The following is a 22,221-nucleotide window of genomic DNA, read 5'->3' as shown; positions in this document are numbered from 1 at the left end:
CGGAACCCAGCGCTGGATTCCGTCGTAAGACGGATTACGACGAAATCCAGCACCATAGACATACATTGCAAGTGTGACGGATGGTGACGGATTCCTGCGCGGTGCGTTGTTTACGACGGCCCGAAAAACGTTACATTCTGCGTTGCTCCCAGCCCGGCAGTCAGTCAAAAAACGACGGACTGCGACGCAGCGGACGCAACGCAAGGTCATCAGTCGCAATCCGCCACTAATGCAAGTCTATGGGACACAACGGAATCCGCTAAACGGATTCCGTTGTTTACCATAGCAGCGGATTTCGACTGATACATTTTAGCGGAAATGTGAACTTAGCCTAATACAGGAGGTAACTCAGGGTCAGTACAGGATCAGTAATGTAGATGAAGGACAGACACTTGTCTAATTTGTGAATTTCAGACTTGTTTTTTATACCTTTATGTCCAGGATATAAATTGTCTGCACTCCAACCCTCATACATATTTTGTCCCATTATGGCATATATAATACAAAACACTTGTATAACCGCAATATAAAATCCTACACAGACGATTTTTCTGTCATCGATAGGTCTGTACCTGTGGATGGCCTGGACAGTAGAAGGCATTAGGTCTTCTTCGGCTTCATCTGGTGGCTCCATAACACCGTACAGCTCTGGAGGAATAAAAAGGTCTTGGTTGACACTGTTCACCCAGCGTCTCTGTGATTTGTCCTTACTGCTCTGACTTAGCTCGGCTAAAATATAAAAAGTGACCATTATTTCTAGAAGTTGCATGTGAGAAACACTGGGTACGGTATTCACAAACATGATCATTCGCGGGTCACATTGTATGGTAGAAAACACAAAAAAAAAATTCGAAGTTGTTAGACTAGATGAGTGCGGCTCAAACTTTGGCTCTATGAAATTGTAGAAATCCTGTGAATGAATGTGCCTTCATTCTACACAAAAAGGACGTATTTGCTTTACACAAAAGATTGAACATCGTAATCAAAGGAATATTCCCAGCTAAAAACAAATTATGGAAAAATCTACAGAACAAGCCATAAATGTGCCATAGATACCGACCTCTGGAACCCACAGTCATGGTCAAAATAAAGGCTGCCGGCCATCACACCCGGGTGACGAAAGAACAGAAAAGTGCCTGCACTTCATCACAATACTCATATTTAGGCAAGTTTGGCTGTGAGTAGTGTATGAAGATAGTATAGTCTTTTATACAGGGGCAGTATTATAGTAGTTCTATTCTTGTACATAGGGGCAGTATTATAGCAGTTCTATTCTTGTACATAGGGGCAGTATTATAGTAGTTCTATTCTTGTACATAGGGGCAGTATTATAGTAGTTATATTCTTGTACATAGGGGGCAGTATTATAGTAGTTCTATTCTTGTACATAGGGGCAGTATTATAGTAGTTCTATTCTTGTACATAGGGGCAGTATTATAGCAGTTCTATTCTTGTACATAGGGGGCAGTATTATAGTAGTTCTATTCTTTTACATAGGGGCAGTATTATAGCAGTTCTATTCTTGTACATAGGGGCAGTATTATAGTAGTTCTATTCTTGTACATAGGGGCAGTATTATAGTAGTTATATTCTTGTACATAGGGGCAGTATTATAGTAGTTATATTCTTGTACATAGGGGCAGTATTATAGCAGTTCTATTCTTGTACATAGGGGCAGTATTATAGTAGTTATATTCTTGTACATAGGAGCAGTATTATAGTAGTTATATTCTTGTACATGGAAAGAAGAAGTATTCGTTATTGGTCGTACAGTTGAAGGACCTTGAAAGTGACATCCATCTGTCAAGCACAAAAATTGCATTATACTGAAATATCCATTACATATATCACTTACCTATAGTTGCTGGGTTTTTCCGCTTCCTAATTGAGGCTCTGACTAGGTCGGCTCCATGTATCTTATCCCGGTGTCGTCGTGATTTGGCCTCATAAAACCATTGACCACTTTTATACTTTAACTCATTCTCATCATTGACTTCATCCTGTAGATGACTGTAAACCAAAAAGAGACCCATATTTAATAAAGACCACGCTAGCAAGAATTCACACCCTAAAGTCAAAATAGAAAAAAAAACTAAAAATAAAAATATATATATATATATATATATATATATATATATATATATATATATATATATATAGAGAATAACTCTTTTTTATATATTTAATTTTTTTTATTTATTGAAAAATATATACATTTTAATATATAAGAAAACAATATATATTATATATATTTATTTTTAAATGTTTCCATTCCATGTTGTTCCTCCTTCTGGGAATACTTACATATTGACATTTTGTTATGAAAGTATGCGAACATTGACAACATTGTGTTACTATTCCCCTTATTGATGGCTCCAGTATCAGATGTTATTGGGGAATCTTTTCCAAGCCAAAAAAAGAAAGAATGGTAACTCCAAGTTATACATTTCCAGGAAGGGAAACATAAATAAATAATTACCCTATGAAGTCAGACAGATTTTGGTTGTTCTGCATTTGCAAAATCAATGACGTCTGTGGATACTAAACTTAAAATGCTGACACCTTCTCCGCTGTTCCCCGGCAGTCAAATCAGCAAATATGAACATATACTGTATATAGATTTGGCAGAGCCGCTTTTCTGGGTAAGAGATTCAAAAGGTGAAGTACAGGGCAGATCATGGCAGCGTCCTTACATAATGCCACGTAAATGGCTAATAGGAATCCTCACATTCCAAGGGTAAAACTGACAATTAAAGCCGTCACCCTCAATTACTGTAGATCCGGGTGTAACATTAGCGTCTATGCATCCTCCAGAGCTCGTGGTTAGCAGGAGACGCTCAGATGTTCCAGGATTCATGCTGATTTTAAGCCTTATTTTCTATGGCATCCCAAGCCTTACAAAAAATAAATACAAATAATAGTGCACCAAAGAGCCTTGTTTGTGGCGGCACCTTCTCCCAGTCAGGGCAGCCAGTCTTCGTTAGATAGAAAACGGATGGTCCTGGCTGGGAGAAATGGTGCCAACGCCAACAAGGTGCCTTGGTGCACCATTCTCTATAGAGTCTATCCTCATGTGAGCCTAGCCACAGAGTTAAAACAATATGGCCCTGGCTAATAGAAATGGTGCAAGCACTCAGTACTACCCATTTGTACTCCATGGTGCACCCCCCAAAACACCCCAAGAATACAGTATCCTCATGTGAGTCTAGCCACAGAGTTAAAATGGTGCCGCCACCAACAATCCTCTATAGTGCACTATTCTCAATATCACCTCGACAGAGACTGATTTCTCCATCTCATGATCACTTTAAGAAGGTGTGATACAGAATAGTGCACCAAGGCGCCTTGCTGCTGGTGGCACCATTTCTCCCGGCCAGGGTCATCAGTCTTCGATAGATCGGATAGAAGACTGATGATCCTGGCTGGAAGAAATTGTGCCACCACCAACAAGGCGCACTATTCTCAATAGCACCTCGACAGACATATCTCTCACTCATGATCAGTTTAAGGAGGTGCTATACAGAATAGTGCACCAAGGCGCCTTGTTGGTGGTGGCACCAATTCTCCAAGGCGGGGCCATCAGTCTTCGATAGATAGGATAAAAGACTGATGCTCCTGGCTGGGAGAAATTGTGCCACCACCAACAAGGCACCTAGGTGAACTATTCTCAACAAGGTGCCTTGGTGCACCATTCTCTATAGAGTCGATCCTCATGTGAGCCTAGCCACAGAGTTAAAACAGTGATGGCCCTGGCTAGGAGAAATTGTGCTGCCACCAAAAAGGTGCCTTTTTTGCACTATTCTCAATAGCACCTTGACAGACATACAGTATCTATAGCTCATGATCACTTTAAGGAGGTGTAATAGAGAATAGTGCACAAAGGCGCCTTGTTGGTGGCGACATCATTTCTCCCTGCCAGGGCCATCATTGTTTAACTCTGTGGCTAGACTCACAGGAGGATACTGTATTCTTGGGGTGTTTTGGGGGACGCACCAAGGAGTACAAATGGGTGGTGCTGAGCGCTTGCACCAAGTGGCTAGGCAAGAGAATGGGGATGTGGATTTGGGGGCTATAGCACAGCTGCAATATGCCAAGACAACTGTATCAGAGTAAAGCTAGCAGGTCAGCTAGGAGGGTGTGTTGCATTGGTGCAATACCTTCCAAGTACCACTAGGGGGGAGATACAACTAATAGGAGGCTTATTCTGTATACAACGGGGGCTATGCTTATAAACAAACTTTGCGTGGATCAGTAGAACTGGTGAATAAGAAACTTTGTAATATATATCTTAATCAGAAAAATTTGCTTCCTTCCCCCATTTATAAGTCACCTCGCCCACTTTCCCCTTTCCTCTTGAACTCACCATCCATTTTGATAAAACATGTCAAAAAATCATGACACTGCCTATTATACTGTATGGAGAGGGAAGGAGTGCGAACTTGAAGCACATTGATAAATCGAGCAGGAGATACAGAAAGATCGTATTTGTTCTAACGCCAGCGGTGAATTCACATCCTCACTGATCACTACTGCTATGTAATGTTCTCCATGCTGCTTTTTCAAAATTATTAGTCTCCTCCACCAGCTCAGAGTGGATTGTACATTAAGGATGTATCCTGCATTGTCACCATTTTTCCTCTCTAAGACATATAATGGCTGGATATAGTGGCATTCCTGATGTACACATGCAGGATAGCTTAAGATAAGCCCAACAATAGAGATCAATAACCCAATCAAGGTCCCTTATTAGCCAGGCTGGTTAGCAATATATTACAGTGCCATTCCGATTTCATGATTCAACTTTCTCACCAGGACAACTCCAGGCTATTGAAAGTCACTGGGTCATTTCTCTCAATAGACTAGGGTTGTCTTGATGAGTCAACTCCGCTACAAATGGGAGTAATGACCCCGTTCTACATAGCTCAGATAGTGGACACTAATATAATAAATATTATAAATATATAAATATATATTATAAATAAATAAATATAATACATGGCCGTCTTGAGACTATCATTTACAGTTGCGTTTTCCCACCTAGATAATCTCAACCTTTATCTTACGTGAATGCTATATATCACAGGTAGGTTATCTAGCTGTAAAGGAGATTACAATCCCCCCACCTATTCTTAATTTGGCTACCCCACGAGATAAACCCCAGTCTACCAAAGATAGATGACCTACTTGAGACTCTCTAGCTCTATAGCATAAGGTTATCCTATTGGGACAACCCAAGCATGAAAGGGGGTAGCACTAATCCATGATGGACAGCATGGTGTATCACAATGCCATCACGCACACCAATTCTTAAGAGTTATCCCATCAGGACAATCCATACTATGGAGCTAGGAAGTCATCTTTCTTTATTGGGGTTGGCCGGGAGGTGTGTGTGTGTGTGTGTGTGTGTGTGTGTGTGTGTGTGTGTGTGTGTGTGTGTGTGTGTGTGTGTGTGTGTGTGTGTGTGTGTGTGTGTGTGTGTGTGTGTGTGTGTGTGTGTGTGTGTGTAGGAGGGGGGGGTGTTGGAAGAACTCAATGAGGCTTTGGGGGAAGTGGCACTCTAATACATAGCTGTCCGTCATGTAAAATAAAGGTGATCTCAAGTGGGTCATTATTACCATGATGGAGAGCTGTGCCAACTTCATTCTTAAAATTTAATGCAACTCCAACAAGACAACTCCAGTCCATAAAGTTACATGACCCACTTGATATGTCCTCTAGATCCCCATTAACCATGATGGACAGATCTAGCCCTCTCCCCATCCCCCTTCTTAATTGGCCAGGCTATAAAATGAATGACCTAGTTGAGTCTCCCTGTATTAGCTACAATAGAAACACTAATTTCTTTTCCATGATATAAGATTGTTGCTGATCAAGCAATCCCAATCTCTATAAAAGTGACGGGGATAATTGGCTCTATTTACCATTTTCACACAACTGCAGAAATGGGGGGGGGGGGGTGGAAGAGAGGCTCATAAAATAAAAGATGGTCCTACAAGCGATCAAACCCTTCAATATGGACACAAAGACCCCAACCACAAGGTAATGGATTCTCCCCGGTAGCCGCCCCACAGAACGCTATGTACATACCATTTTGCAGCTTTAGAAGTAAACCGTGCAGTGACCCGTACGGCTCAGCGCGCTTTTGCCCCGCAGGTTTAACGTTACACGGTGTCACAATGCTGAACCTGTGCATCTCACACTCTGAGAAGTTTAAGAGCAGAAGCAAATACCGGCAATAAGAAGATTTGAGCGGCTCAGCCGAGGCAATCTGCACATCAAGTGACTTCTTAGCTCACATGATAAAGTAATACGGAGGAATGCGCTGGCAGCTTTAAGGAGCCGCGAGAATTAAGAGATTACAATAATGGCTCGTTCCATTACAGACACATGCTGGGAGGCTTACAATCTAATCGCTCTCCACCTGCACGACACCTGACGACAGCAGCTAGGAGAAGAGGAGATGAGAGGTTGGGGCACGGGCCTACCTCACTTTTGATGCAGCCATGTTTCCTATCTTTACAGAACTACACGTTTCAAGTATACCCCTGCCTGGTCAAAAGTCATAGGGAGAAGGAGGGGGCGGGGGAAAGAAAAAGAAAAAAAAAGAAAGAAAGAAAGAAAGAAAGAAAGAAAGAAAGAAAGAAAGAAAGAAAGAAGAAAACATTATGCTGGTGCTCATTCATACCTTCACCATCCTTGATGCTGCTGCCCCAAAAACAGAACATCCTGGAGCTTGTTGCAATTGCGCACTAACATATGATGCTGCATATGCTCCCATGTGCTAAAACATCAAGTTTTTCTGTAGGTGTTTGCACAGTCTCTAATTTTGTTTTGTGGGGGGTTTTTTTTGTTTTTTTTTTCCTGTGGTTTCGCTTATGCAGATTTGTCAGTTTATTTTGAATTTTAGGATTTAGGGGATTCTGCAATCATTTTTGTTTTTATTTAAAAAAAAAAACCCCAAAAAAAAACAAAACGCATTTAACTGCATATTTCCAAATGTAAAAATTTCTTTCCCACCCTTAGATTTTTTTTTCTTTAAAAAAAGGGATGTATGCAGATGTCTGCACCAAAACACGCAATAGCCCTGTGCGCCATTTTAATGCTTTATTCTAATTTGTTATACAGATTTGGCACGGTGTTTTTAAGCATGTTTAAGGCTTCCTACAGAAGCCCATTAGGCAACAAAAAAAAATAAAAAATGAAACACCCTAAACCACACAGGTCACTATCATCATATCATTCCGCACAGTGGGAGTGGAGTTTCACAAGATTGAATCCACTTTTCTGGAACACCATGTTCCTTCCCAAATAAAAAAAGAAAAATGGAAATAATATGAAAGATTTATGATATGTGGGAACACCGACATGCTATACAAATGTTCACACAGCTGAGTCATGGCTGAGCGCCGCCATTTCAGAAACTCCCATTCACTTGTATGGGACCAATAAATCTGCAAAGATTAGTCGCGCTCAGCTGTTTCCCACTCCTGCTGAAAAAGGAATAACCCTTAAAAAAAAAAAAAAAGTAGCGACAAAATAGGTTAAAGTCAAGAAAACCGACCAATTCCTTTCCAACTGGTAAATTTACTGTGCAGATTTATTCCTAGCGGTTAAAGGGGGTGGGGGGGGAATTAGGAATGTTTGGATTTCATCATCTCCGATCCCTCTCAAAGTTTGAATATTTGGCTTTCGGGAGAACTGTATAGAAAATAAAAAAAAAAAAAAAAAAAAAACAACTTGGATATCCCTGTAGTGTGAACTTCATCAGGACGGTCGGGCATTTACCGTACGTTTGGAGACTTCCTCATTTCAGACAATTTACTGGCACAAAAGCCAACAGCAGTGGTGGGCATGTTGAGAAGGGCCATTGGATGAAATACTTAATTGACCTTGAAACGTAGAGTGAAAAAAACAAAAAAAAAAACAAAAACTGACGAAACGTATTTCACCAGACTTAAGGTCCAGTCACACATAACGAGATCGTGAACGAGATCGCTACTACGTCACACTTTCTGGATCGTTTATGAGTCGTTGTTGAAATCGCATGTTGGGTGTCACACATAACGAGTTTATGAACGAGCATGCGTCCCGTATAACGATCTTTCAAATCGCTGGGACCCTGTCACACAGCTACTATGTTAACGATTCCAATCCCATTAGGGGCGTAGTAAAATGCAGTGAGTCACGTAGGCGTGCATTTGTGTCGCCTTTTCCGCTTTCATTGGCGGCCAATACTGCGTTCTGATTGGGCGGCCGGGCGGGCGTCGCCTTTTCCACCCCCTCCGCTCTGATTGATAAGGACCCTGTCACACAGCTACTATGTTAACGATTCCAATCCCATTATGCAGTGAGTCACGTAGGCGTGCATTTGCGTCGCCTTTTCCATACCCTCCTCCGCTTTCTTTGGCGGCCAATACTGCGTTCTGATTGGGCGGCCGGGCGGGCGTCGCCTTTTCCACCCCCTCCGCTCTGATTGATAAGGACCCTGTCACACAGCTACTATGTTAACGATTCCAATCCCATTATGCAGTGAGTCACATTTGCGTCGCCTTTTCCATACCCCCCTCCGCTTTCATTGGCGGCCAATACTGCGTTCTGATTGGGCATGCAGGGGGCGTATCTAGCGGTTAAATTTTGGATCGCGTCCACCCTTTGTCACTTCTTTTGCGCTTTGCTTTGAGATAGAACCTGCGTCTCCACCCTGATTCCTTCGTCCATTGTACCCGGTCGCTTTGTTGGTGTGTTTTTCGGATCGAAGCCGCAGTTGCACCTGGAGTATCCTTGCAGTGCTGTCGAGTGTCGGTGAGATCGTATTTGCGATTCCGCTTGGATTCTACATTGATATACACTTCTTTGAAAAGGTAGGTCTTTTTTCTTGTTGGGGGGGTGGGCTTTTTTTTGAATAATGTTCTTGCTGTTAAGATATATGTTAATATTTATTATGTGAGTTGATTGCTGTTAGATATATGTTAATATTTATTATGTGAGTTAATTAAAGTTGCTGGCTTTTATCTGTGCGTGTATAATGCCTTTTAAAGAGGGGTCTCTCCATAGTGCTGTTTGTAATGTGTCCTATCCTAGCATTGCTGGCTCTTTTGTCTCTCATTTGTCTCTCATTAAATAAAATATAGAAATGTGGCACTCCTTCTATAGTCGCTGGTGCTTGGATAGGGTCCCACCCCAGATCAAAAAATGAAAAAAATCCAGCACTCAAAGCATTTAACTGAAATTGTTTTATATTTTATTCATGGATCTCTGTAATTATTAAAGACGTTTCCGTCATCCGACCTTCATCAGTTTACGCATAAAAGGTTCTGTAGAAATATATGAAAAAGCTGGACCAGAGGAAAAAGCTGCCCGTCCCGGTCTGCAGTCAATGTCACATACTGTCTACAGAACCTTTTCTGTGTAAACTGATGAAGGTCGGATGACCGAAACGCCTTTAATAATTACAATTATAGTCTGTTCAGATATATCATCATGTGACACACATTAAAGATGGCCGCCATTTCCTGTTCTCCACACGCTGCTATGGTATGCAAAGAATCTCCAGATGAAATCACCATATAAAGGAAAGACCCACTGGTCAAACCAGAGGACCACCCCACTGATTGCCTCATGAACAACCCCATTGATGACCTCACAGACCAGCCCATGATGTCACCCACGGATCAGCCCATTGACCAATGAACGCATCCGAGCATGCCCACTGTAGAGCAGACCATGCCAGTTTTCCTAGTTTATATAAGTTCATGTTTCATAGAATTATAGAATATTAGAGTTGGAATGGACCTCCTGGGTCATCTAGTCCAACCCCCTGCTCAAAGCAGGATTCACTAAATCATCCCAGACAGATGTCCGTCCAACCTCTTTTTAAAGACTTCCATTGAAGGAGACCTCACCACCTCTCGTGGTCGCCTGTTCCACTCGTTGATCACTGTCAAAAAGTTTTTTCTAATATTAAATTTGTGTCTTCTCCCCATCAGTTTCATCCCATTGCTTCTAGTCTTTCCTTGTGACAATGAGAATAAAACTGATCCCTCTACAGTGTGACAGCCTTTAAGATATTTGTAGACCGCTATTAAGTCTCCTCTCAGTCTTCTCTTTTGCAAGCTAAAACAATCCTAAATCCTGTAACCGTTCCGCATAGGACAAATAATTTTTCTATTGGAATAAAGCTCACTTTGGTGCCATTTTTTCCTCTGATCAAGAAGAGATTTCACATCTAACTTTGTCTGGTGTCGATTTCTTTTAAGCATGCACTTGATCCACATTAATTAGGTCAGGGGCAGGCAACGCGTGAACATTTCTAAGGAGTTCACCAACAGGCATACCCCCCCCAAAATGTCACTGTCTCAACTTGTCACGTGGCTTTGAGCTTCAATTACAGCTGACAACGGCATCTCAAGCTGGTCACAAGTGGAGTTCTTGCATCCTGCTCTTGATGGGTGGCCCTCAGGTCATGGAGGTTCTGGGGTAGAGTTTCAGCCTCTACACAATGACTCAACTGATCTCGAGTTTTTTTATGGGATTCAGGCCTGGAGACAATGCAGCCGCTCCATTTTAGGTCTCCCAGTCTCCAGCAGCCGTTCCCTAATGATGCGACCTCGATGAGCTGGAGCATTGTTGTCCATGAAGATGACAAATAGGCCGGTGTTAATGCAGAGGCACAATGACTGGATTAATTATGTTATTCCAGTAGTAGGGGCTGTCACTGTACCATTCACAACGTGTAGGACCGATCTGTAGTGACTGGACACACCGGGCCATACTTAAGGCTGCTTTACACACTGCAACATCGCTAGTGATCGCACCCGCCCCCGTCGTTTGTGCGTCACGGGCAAATCGCTGCCCGTGGCAAACAATAATCGGTAGTGCGCGTCACACATACTTACCTTCCTAACGACGTCGCTGTGGCCGGCGAACAACCTCTTTCTAAGGGGGGGCGGTTCGTGTGGCGTCACAGCAACATCACACAGCGGGCCACTGATAGAAGCGGAGGGGCGGAGAGCAGCTGCATGAAAGACACGCCCATCTAGTTGCCGGAGGACGCAGGAACGCTGTTGTTCGTCGTTCCTGGGGTGTCACACGTAGCGATGTGTGCTTCCTCAGGAACGACAAACAACCTGCATCCTAAAAGATAAACGATTTTTTGGAAAGGAATGACGTGTCAACAATCAACGATTTGGTGAATATTTGGGATAGTTAGCGGTCGCTCATACGTGTCACACGCAAAGACGTCGCCAACGAAGCCAGATGTGCGTCACGAATTCCATCACCCCAGCGACATCTCGTTAGCGATGTGGTTGCCTGTAACAAGGCCTTACCACCACCAAGGGCTCGTCATACAACAGTTGCTGATACATAGCGTGCTCCTGGACGTCTTCAACATCATTTGGTTCCAAAGTGCATTGTTCACAAGGAATTGTCATCAGTGTGGGATGTGGCCAAAGGACGTCCACTTCTCTGCCGTTCCGTGACTCTTCCAGTCTCTGTACAACCTGCTGGTGACACTCAGCTCAGTGTCTGCTTCTGTCTGAGAACATCCTGCTTGAAGCCTCACAATGGCGCGGTCCGGCTGATCAATTATTAGGTGTCGTCTTCATCTCACCAGGTCAATATGTGAACAGCATGATGAGGAGGACTGGTTAATGGATCAAACAGCTGTTGTGAATTTTGCCATTAAGCTCCTTCTTAGAGAAGGGCAAGTTGAACAATTGGACATGAGCATCCAAAAGATCAGAGGTGGTCACATTAGGTACACCTGAAAAGGTCAGAGGGCATTATAGGATCAACCTGAAGGTTCACCCGAAAGCCAAATATCCCAACCTGTGATTAGTGTAAGCTTCTGGAGGGGTCTGGTTGCAGGTTATAATTATTACACTTTCCCCACTGAAAATACAGTCAAGTATGTGTATGGAGAGTAGGGAAGAAAAGCAGATGATATTTGGTCTTTAGCCTAAAACCACTTTTTAACACCCCCCACGTTACAGTCACTCCTATATTCATTACAGACTCTGAATAATCTCTCATGTCACACAGTAAATATACATTAGGGGGAATCAATACATTTTCTGACTAAAAGGAACAGGAGCCAGATAAATCAAGGGCAGAAGGGGCGATCATTAAAAGCTGCAGAGGAGTACGGAAGAGACTGCGCCGCCATTAAAGGCATTTAGAGAACAAATTAATCACTCTTATTAGTTTGCAGTTCCTTAAAGCAAACATTACACTCAACGATCCCATGAGGTCACCATCATTTTATCCTGCACCTATTCGGAGAATGAGCGGATCTTCCCATTTACAGGAAAGTCTGCTTTACCACCATACGAATGGGGATGGGATTGGAGGGGGTTCATTGTTGCAAATGGCGCATGGATAGATATAGTTATAAAATTATTTTTGTTATGTATTTAAAGTAGCAATTTTTTTTCTTCAATTATCAGTAATTATCTTAAACCTTCCCTGGATTGGAGAAGAAGTTCTTAATAAAGTTGGGTCTGCTCTGTGATGGTGGTGGAAGCAATCGATACCTGAGCAGGGCAGATTGTAGTGCTCTTGCGCAGGTCCTCAATGCCAGCTATTGTGGATGACGTAGGACGAGTCATGCATCAGAGCTTCAGAAGAAGAACAAAGATGGCCGAAAGAGGAGGCGCCGGTACCGGAGAACAGAGACACCCATCTTACCATTCTACACCGCACCGCCCTTTGAGTATTATAAAGTCATTTTTATGTTCTACAGCAGCCTGGGCTCTTAGAATGCTGTAGATAACATACTGTATATAAGAGCCCACTGGTGGTGGCCGCAGCTTATAGTCACCAGATCTGGTGACAGGTTCCCTTTAATGGAGAATCTGATCCACAAATTGGAAACGGAGGAGAATAGGAGAGGATCTGAATCTTTGAAATCAGTTTTTAAAACAAAAATGTATGAACGGATCAATGAAACTCTACGGGTCAGTGCTCGAGATGAGCGGATTGAGTCACACTACCCTGGACTTCGTCAGTGCTCTCTGGCTGTAAACAGGAGCGGCGCAGATTTCCTTACCACCCAGGATCTCCGGCTTGGTTTATAATTACCCCAGCTTGGCAGACATCTTTGCCGCACTCAGGTGACATCTTGAATACCCAGCTATTCCTAGCCGAGCCTTGAATCCTGGAGGGGAAGATCATTCACAAAGCTCATGTCCTCAGCTAGAGAGCACGGACCGGGACCATGGCCAACTGTCACAAATCGCTCACCTCTAGTCAGTATGTGTCGTGTACGAGGAAAAAACAAAACCTTGTAATGGCTCAGTGGTGAACTCCATAGCCTTGGATTCAAACCCCACCTAGGACAACATCTGCCAGGAGTTTGTAAGTTCTCAGTGTTTGAATGGACTTCCTCCGACACTCCAAAGACTGAAAAAGTAAAATTAGATTGTGGGCCTCAATGGGGACAGCGATGAGGATTAGTGATGAGCGAGCATTACTATACTATGCTTGGGTGCTTGGTACCCGTTAAGAGCAGTTTGACACTCAGATGGGCGTGACTCAACGAGTACAGAGGACGGTAGTGCTCGCTTATCAGTAGTTACGAGTACCGAGCACCCGAGCATGGTAGTGCTCGCTCATCACTAGTTACGAGTACCCGAGCATGGTAGTGCTCGCTCATCACTAGTTACGAGTACCGAGCACCCGAGCATGGTAGTGCTCGCTCGTTACGAGTACCTGAGCATGGTAGTGCTCGCTCATTACTAGTTACGAGTACCACGCATGGTAGTGCTCGCTCATTACTAGTTACGAGTACCCGAGCATGGTAGTCCCCGCTCATTACTAGTTACGAGTACCACGCATGGTAGTGCTCGCTCATTACTAGTTACGAGTACCACGCATGTAGTGCTCGCTCATTACTAGTTACGAGTACCACGCATGGTAGTGCTCGCTCATGACTAATGATGTTGTCTGTAAAGTACCCTGCAGAATATGATTAAGGTTAACTGTATAAAAAGGGAGTAAAAGAATAAATGGGGTTTTGACAAGTCACTCACTTCTAGTGTAACCAATGTGCAAATCAAATGCTTAACATGTGAACGAACCCCAAGTCTCCTCCCTCGTGTGTTCATTAATCGTGATCCCTTCCCGCTGGTGACTGAGAAGAATCGGGTCTGTACAAGGAAGGAGGTTCTCACAGCGGAGACTTTGCTATAATTGTCTCTAGTCTAGACAATCCTCTCTAAGCTAAACAGTTTGGACTCCAGCCCGATACATTTTACTTGCACTCATTCATTGTAGCAAAGCACAGGAGACATTTGTGCTGCTGGTGTATTTAAAGGGGTCGTCCACAAAGTAATTTTCATCGTAAATCTGTCGATTTAGTGCCATAACCTAAACTGTTTTATTACATACATACCTACATACATACCTACATACCTACATATTCTTCCTTAACCATACTATCTTTTTTCTTTGTTTGAGAATCCCAGTACATGCTGTGATACCCAAATAGAGAGTCATCGGTGAGGGTGCAAAGGCTGCGGTCACTGCCACAGCACCTGCTCCCTCCGTGAAATGAAGAGTCATCAGTGCCACTTGTTTCGGGGGCTGTATTAATCCTTGCATGATGTGTACTGTGCGATGTGCACAATGACCGCACCCTCTATTGTCTGTTCAGATCACCAGTAATGAGCCGGGAACAGAGTTGTGTCAGAATACCTGGTATGCTTAGACCAGCGACGTCAATTGTGGAGGCAGCGTTGGTCTCTGTATGACTGGTAGTCTTCGAACACACTAGGTATGCTCTGCTCTGTTACAGACTCATTACTGCTAATCTGAGCTGGCAACAGAGTGTGCTGTCATTGTGCACATTGCACAAAGCTCAGGAAAAAGCCCAGCCCATGAAATAGTAATCACTGATGACACAGGTTCAGGGAGGGGACAAAGACCACGAGCCTCTGCCCCCTGATGACGCTTTGTTTCAGGGACTTGGCCAACATCGCAACCTCTGCTCCGTGATGACGCTTTGTTTCAGGGAATGCACAAAGATCACAGCCTCTGCCCCTGATTAGGTTTTGTTTCACAGAGAAGGCAAAGATCACAGCCTCTGCCCCCTGATGATGCTTTGTTTCAGTATCCTAGAAAACACAGGGGCACTCAAACGACCCATCAAAAAAAAAAAAAAAAAAAAAAGAAGTAGTTAAAATAAATAATAATGAAAACAGTCGGAAAGTTTAGCTGGGAAAAACAATAGGGATTTTTTAAATTAAATCATATTAGAAATGAGTTTACATCATTTCACTAAATAGATAGGGATTTAGGATCAAATTACTTTGTACGTCAGACCCCCTCTTTAAAGGATTGTTGCAAACACTCAGCTTTGAGAAATATCAGGTCTGTAAAGATTAGATTTTCACCCTTGGGTTGTAAAACAAGAACATCTCCAATTGTCGCGGGCGGCGGGGCGCTGCGCTCGCTAACGCTCGGGTCCAGCGCTGCTGCTGCTCGGTGGCTCGAGCGGTGGGCCGGATCCGGGGACTCGAGCGGCGCTCCTCGTCCGTGAGTGAAAAGTGGGTGGTTAGTTTGGGGAGAGAGTTCGTGACGCCACCCACGGGTTGTGGTGAAGATAGGCACCATCGCTGATGGTGACGGGGATCCCGGGAGCAATGGTAGGGAGCAGCTGGGATGTTGTTTAACCCCTCCGTGGGTAGGGGTCGGTGGTCCCGGGGCCCGGTGGTGAGACAGGGAGGCAGGGTTGGTGAGGTGCAGGGTTGCAGGGACAGCGCGGCGCGGTGCCGGATGGCACTGGTGTACTCACTCAGCAAGAGATGCACAAAGTCTCCGGTAAACCAAATGGCTGGATGTACGGGTCCCGCAGCCGGCTGCAGTGTATCTCCCCGGACAGGTGATGGTGGCTGTCTTTCCCTGCACCTTTGTGTACTGAGTTGACTAATGGCTTCCCAACGGTAGTCCGCTCCCCGGTGTATAAGATACCGGAGAAGACAGTTTTGCCCGCAGGCGCTGGCCCTTGGACTTCTAGCCGGTGGCGGTGGCTGTATGTCCTCGCGGTGTGAACGGTTGCCTTCAATCAGGACTGGGTTGTTAGGGAACCCCGGGGGTTCCCGTCACATTCGGATTTGACTATTAACGGCGGCTCCAAGCCTGGTCGGGGTCTGATGGCCCTGCCTGGGTGTGCCTAACTTCACTCAGTTCCCCGGTCCGGTACCGGTGGGCCACCGCCCAGCCCCGGTCCTTACGGCGCTGCGTTGTTCCACCAACTCCTGCAGATGACCACCACCATCTGCCAACCTTGCCGTCAGTGCCTGGGCTCCGACCCAGACACCTCCAAGACTAATTGTCACTTTTCCCGCCTCCAGGCCTGTGAACTCCTCGGTGGGTGGGGCCAACCGCCTGGCTCCGCCCCACCTCGTGTGGACATCAGACCCTAGAGGGAGGCAACAAGGGTTTTGTGTCTGACTGATGTAACTGTCCGGGGGAGGGGGTGTGTGTGTGTTCTGTCTGTGGCTACCTGGCTAGTCCAGGGCGTCACACATTCACAAACAGCAAGAAGAGATTTTAAGACGAAATAGAAATACAAAGGAGGGAAAGTTATCAGGACTTAGTTTTTTCTCTGCCAGTAAAGTGCCCCAAGTATATTGGGCTGCCCAATCCATAGAGAATGAAAAAGGAGAGATCATCATGCTGGACACCACATTGGTCTTTAATACATAACTAATGTTTGTATATAAGATGTCCGTATTAATAAATCCGCCCCTAGGTTTATACTCCGTGCTATGAATGGATTATTTTCCCCAGGGTGAAGGATAGCGGTATAGGAATGTCCAATAGTACCGGGGATTCACGGGACACTTCCAGAGCGGCAGATTGTAATGATCACAATTATTTATTTTTTTTATACTTTAGTGTTTGTGCCTCAGGAACAAAGCCAAGAAAAATATAAAGAGCGGCCAACTCCCACGGCAAAGCCGCAAGTATCATGTCCATGCATCGTCAGATAATACAAGCCTTTACTAACATAGAAAACAAGACCGTGATATGAGGCTGAGAAATGGAGTAAGCCACCCAAAAGATGGCGACAGGACTCCAAAGGGCCGGGGGTTATAGGAGAAGGAATAAAAAATAAATAAATAAATAAATAAATAATAAAATATACATACATTTTTTTTATTCTGCGACCCCCTCCCAAAGAAAAAGTCCACTTCAACGTTAGATAAGCTAGTAATAATTTTTTTTTTTTTTTATATTTTATAAATTTGCTATATATATATATATATATATATATATATATATATATATATATATATATATATATATATATATATATATATATATATATATATATATATATATATATATATATATATATATATATATATATATATATATATATATATATATATATATATATATATATATATAGGGGCAGATGTGAAACCAAAAGGGCGCCCCCATATCTATTATATTATATATAATATAATATATATGGGGGCGCCCTTTTGGTTTCATATCTGCCCCCATTTTTTAGAGATAATCTCAGGGGCTTTGCTAGCCATCTTTGCGTGGGAACCGCGGCTTTTACTTTTCAACAGCTAAAATTTCCAAAAATATAAAGCAGCCCCAGCCAAGTAGGTGTGAGGGACAGAGGGACAGAGGGACAGAGGGACAGAGGGACAGAGGGACAGAGGGACAGAGGGACAGAGGGACAGAGGGACAGAGGGACAGAGGGACAGAGGGACAGAGGGACAGAGGGACAGAGGGACAGAGGGACAGAGGGACAGAGGGACAGAGGGACAGAGGGACAGAGGGACAGAGGGACAGAGGGACAGAGGGACAGAGGGACAGAGGGACAGAGGGACAGAGGGACAGAGGGACAGAGGGACAGAGGGACAGAGGGACAGAGGGACAGAGGGACAGAGGGACAGAGGGACAGAGGGACAGAGGGACAGAGGGACAGAGGGACAGAGGGACAGAGGGACAGAGGGACAGAGGGACAGAGGGACAGAGGGACAGAGGGACAGAGGGACAGAGGGACAGAGGGACAGAGGGACAGAGGGACAGAGGGACAGAGGGACAGAGGGACAGAGGGACAGAGGGACAGAGGGACAGAGGGACAGAGGGACAGAGGGACATCAATTTAAATTTACAACAGTGAAAGAATTCAGCTTTGTATTGTCAGATGTAGCAGAGCTGATCGGTCAGAGCAGTAAACCGTTCCTAGATGAGCCAAATGATCACATCTGTAAAATGCTGTGGAATTAATGGCGCTATATAAGTGAGTAAAATAAATACATCTACATATGTTGCGACTTACCGTATGCGCTGCTCCTCTGACTTCTTCAGCTCAGAGTCTCTGTTCAGGACCTTCAGGATGGCCTCCTTCTCAGCTTCCGTTAGAAAGCTCAGATCAATCATTTTGTCTTTCAAAAAAAATCAATAACGGGGAAAACTATAAAACAAGACCAGAGCGGTGTGGTCCGGTAGACAGGATCTCACGGAGGAGGGGGCTCAGTGCAGCGCACACAATTCTGCTGCAGTCCTGACTTGCGACTTGTTAGCAAAATAACTAATCATTACTTTTGGTCAAGAGATTCTTGGGAAGGAGCCACATTCCTAGTTACACACTTCACATGCTCCCAGAGTCTGCAGTCAGGTGTCAGCCTGGACCGGATTCAGAAGGAGGCAATGATGAGCACCGACATCACCTAGGGAGAGAAGGAGAATGTGACCATGAGTAACACTACTGCCATAAGGCAACATACAGTAGTCAAAGAATTACTACAGTATTTCCACAAATTACAAAAAAAAAAAAAATTATAATACTGCCCTTTATGTACAAGAATATAACTACTATAATACTGCTCCTATGTACAAGAATATAACTACTATAATACTGCTCCTATGTACAAGAATATAACTACTATAATACTGCTCCTATGTACAAGAATATAACTACTATAATACTGCTCCTATGTACAAGAATATAACTACTATAATACTGCTCCTTTGTACAAGAATATAACTACTATAATACTGCTCCTATGTACAAGAATATAACTACTATAATACTGCTCCTATGTACAAGAATATAACTACTATAATACTGCTCCTATGTACAAGAATATAACTACTATAATACTGCTCCTATGTACAAGAATATACCTACTATAATACTGCCCCTATGTACAAGAATATACCTACTATATTACTGCCCCTATGTACAAGAATATAACTACTATAATACTGCTCCTATGTACAAGAATATACCTACTATATTACTGCCCCTATGTACAAGAATATAACTACTATAATACTGCCCCTATGTACAAGAATATAACTACTATAATACTGCCCCTATGTACAAGAATATACCTACTATAATACTGCCCCTATGTACAAGAATATACCTACTATATTACTGCCCCTATGTACAAGAATATAACTACTATAATACTGCCCCTATGTACAAGAATATACCTACTATATTACTGCCCCTATGTACAAGAATATAACTACTATAATACTGCCCCTATGTACAAGAATATAACTACTATAATACTGCCCCTATGTACAAGAATATACCTACTATAATACTGTCCCTATGTACAAGAATATAACTAAATACTGACTAGTACCAATAAGAATGTACATGTGGGTATAATAACAGACACCATGATGATCACACCAAACATAAAACTAGTGTGAATTATTGCACTCCTTTATATGAGTGCTTGTTGCTTTGTTCAGATCTTGTATACCAAGTATTTGGCCTTTCAGCATTAGAGGTTAGTGGAGCAACAACTGCAGGAAATAGCGCAGCCCCAACACTGCACATGAGGATTGTGAGTCCAGTACATACAGTGCTGGACAAAAGTATTGGCACCCCTGCAATTCTGTCAGATAATACTCAGTTTCTTCCTGAAAATGATTGCAATCACAAATTCTTTGGTATTATTATCTTCATTTATTTTGCTTGCAATGAAAAAACACAAAAGAGAATGAAACAAAAATTAATTAATTGATCATTTCACACAAAACTCCAAAAATGGGCCAGACAAAAGTATTGGTACCCTTAGCCTAATACTTGGTTGCACAACCTCTAGCCAAAATAACTGCGAACAACCGCTTCCAGTAACCATCAAAAAAAAAAAAATTGTCATTAAGCCAAATTGGATATAATTCCACACCAAACATAAAAAAGGGGGTGGACAAAAGTATTGGCACAGTTTTAAAAATCCTGTGATGCTTCTGTAATTTGTGTAATAACAGCCCCTGTAACTTACCTGTGGCACCTAACAGGTGCTGGCAATAACTAAATCACACTTGCAGCAGGTGACATGGAGTAAAGTTGACTCAACCTCTGTCCTGTGTCCTTGTGTGCACCACATTGAGCATGGAGAAAAGAAAGAAGACCAAAGAACTGTCTGAGGACTTAAGAATCCAAATTGTGAGGAAGCATGAGCAATCTCAAGGCTACACGTCCATCTCCAAAGACCTGAAAGTTCCTGTGTCTACGGTGCGCAGTGTCATCAAGAAGTGTAAAGCCCATGGCACTGTGGCTAACCTCCCTAGATGTGGAAGGAAAAGAAAAATTGACGAGAGATTTCAACGCAAGATTGTGCGGATGGTGGATAAAGAACCCCGACTAACATCCAAACAAGTTCAAGCTGCCCTGCAGTCTGAGGGTACAACAGTGTCAACCCGTACTATCCGTCGGCGTCTGAATGAAAAGGGACTGTATGGTAGGACCCAGGAAGACCCCACTTCTTACCCCAAGACATAAAGCCAGGCTGGAGTTTGCCAAAACTTACCTGAGAAAGCCTAAAACGTTTTGGAAGAATGTTCTCTGGTCAGATGAGACAAAAAGTAGAGCTTTTTGGGAAAAGCCATCAACAGAGTTTACACGAGAAAAAAAAAAAAAAAAAAAAAAAAAAAGAAGAAGAAGAGGCATTCAAAGAAAAGAACACTGTCCCTACAGTCAAACATGGCGGAGGTTCCCTGATGTTTTGGGGTTGCTTTGCTGCCTCTGGCACTGGACTGCCTGACCATGTGCATGGCACTATGAAGTCTGAAGACTACCAACAAATTTTGCAGCATAATGTAGGGCCCAGTGTGAGAAAGCTGGGTCTCCCTCAGAGGTCATTGGTCTTCCAGCAGGATAAGGACCCAAAACACACTTCAAAAAGCACTAGAAATGGTTTGAGAGAAAGCACTGGAGACTACTAAAGTGTCCAGCAATGAGTCCAGACCTGAACCCCATAGAAAACCTGTGGAGAGATCTCAAAATGGCAGTTTGGAGAAGGCACCCTTCAAATCTCATGGACCTGGAGCAGTTTGCCAAAGAAGAATGGTCTAAAATTCCAGCAGAGCATTGTAAGAAACTCATTGATGGTTACCGGAAGCGGTTGTGCGCAGTTATTTTGGCGAAAGGTTGTGCAACCAAGTATTAGGCTAAGGGTACCAATACTTTTGTCTGGCCCATTTTTGGAGTTGTGTGAAATGATCAATGAATTGATTTTTTTTCATTCTCTTTTGTGTTTTTTCATTGCAAGCAAAATAAATGAAGATAATAATATCAAAGAATTTGTGATTGCAATCATTTTCAGGAAGAAACTGAGTATTCTCTGACAGAATTGCAGGGTGCCAATACTTTTGGCCAGCACTATAAGCTGTATATATGAGTATATTTGCTCATTTTCTGGCATCCTGTTTCTTGGATATAGGAGGTGGCGGCTGGTAGTGCTGGGAGCTATAGATTAGACAAGTCACATCTGACAACTTGGAAGGATCTGTCTGACAAGTCACTAATTCTTCCCCTTATGTTCATTCATTTCCTTGTTCTCAGCCTCTCCCTGGGGCCTCTGCATACGAAGGTAAAAAGTAAATAAATAGACATTTTCATTTGTTTGTGTATACAGCTCCTATTGAAACCTATGTCCTCATAGTTACAGACTGGAAACACCCCATGTAGTACGGCTCTGTTCACACTAAAAAACACAATTTGCAGGATCAGACTACAGATTAGTTGAAGTCCACAACCATGGAACCCTATAAGTCTGCACAGTAGCTAAACAAAACTGAAGAGCTAAAAATAAATACATTTCTTTAAACACTAGTATAGCGGCTGTAATATATGTTTACAGTATGGCGGTGATATTTAGGAAATACACAAGTACTGTTTAAAATATTAGAGACATATTATATTTTAAAAAAAATTAATTAATTAAA

The 22,221-nt window shown here is 43.1% G+C and overlaps 1 protein-coding gene across 1 annotated transcript; it reads right to left on the bottom strand.

Annotated features, from left to right (window-relative positions):
- Window positions 1-572: 572 nt before the first annotated feature.
- LOC142274242 (synaptotagmin-like protein 2) lies at window positions 573-18,692 on the bottom strand (the record flags this gene model as incomplete). Its single annotated transcript, XM_075332559.1, has 3 exons — window positions 18,308-18,692; window positions 1,856-2,010; window positions 573-729 (listed from the first exon to the last, which is right to left on the bottom strand). Coding segments are annotated over exons 1-3 (413 nt in total), but the record flags the coding sequence as incomplete, so codon positions are not given.
- Between the last annotated feature and the right edge of the window lie 3,529 nt (window positions 18,693-22,221).

Source organism: Anomaloglossus baeobatrachus, unplaced genomic scaffold (genome assembly GCF_048569485.1).
Source record: "Anomaloglossus baeobatrachus isolate aAnoBae1 unplaced genomic scaffold, aAnoBae1.hap1 Scaffold_3717, whole genome shotgun sequence".
NCBI classification, from domain to species: Eukaryota; Metazoa; Chordata; class Amphibia; order Anura; family Aromobatidae; genus Anomaloglossus; species Anomaloglossus baeobatrachus.
This window is presented reverse-complemented; position numbering and strand designations above follow the sequence as displayed.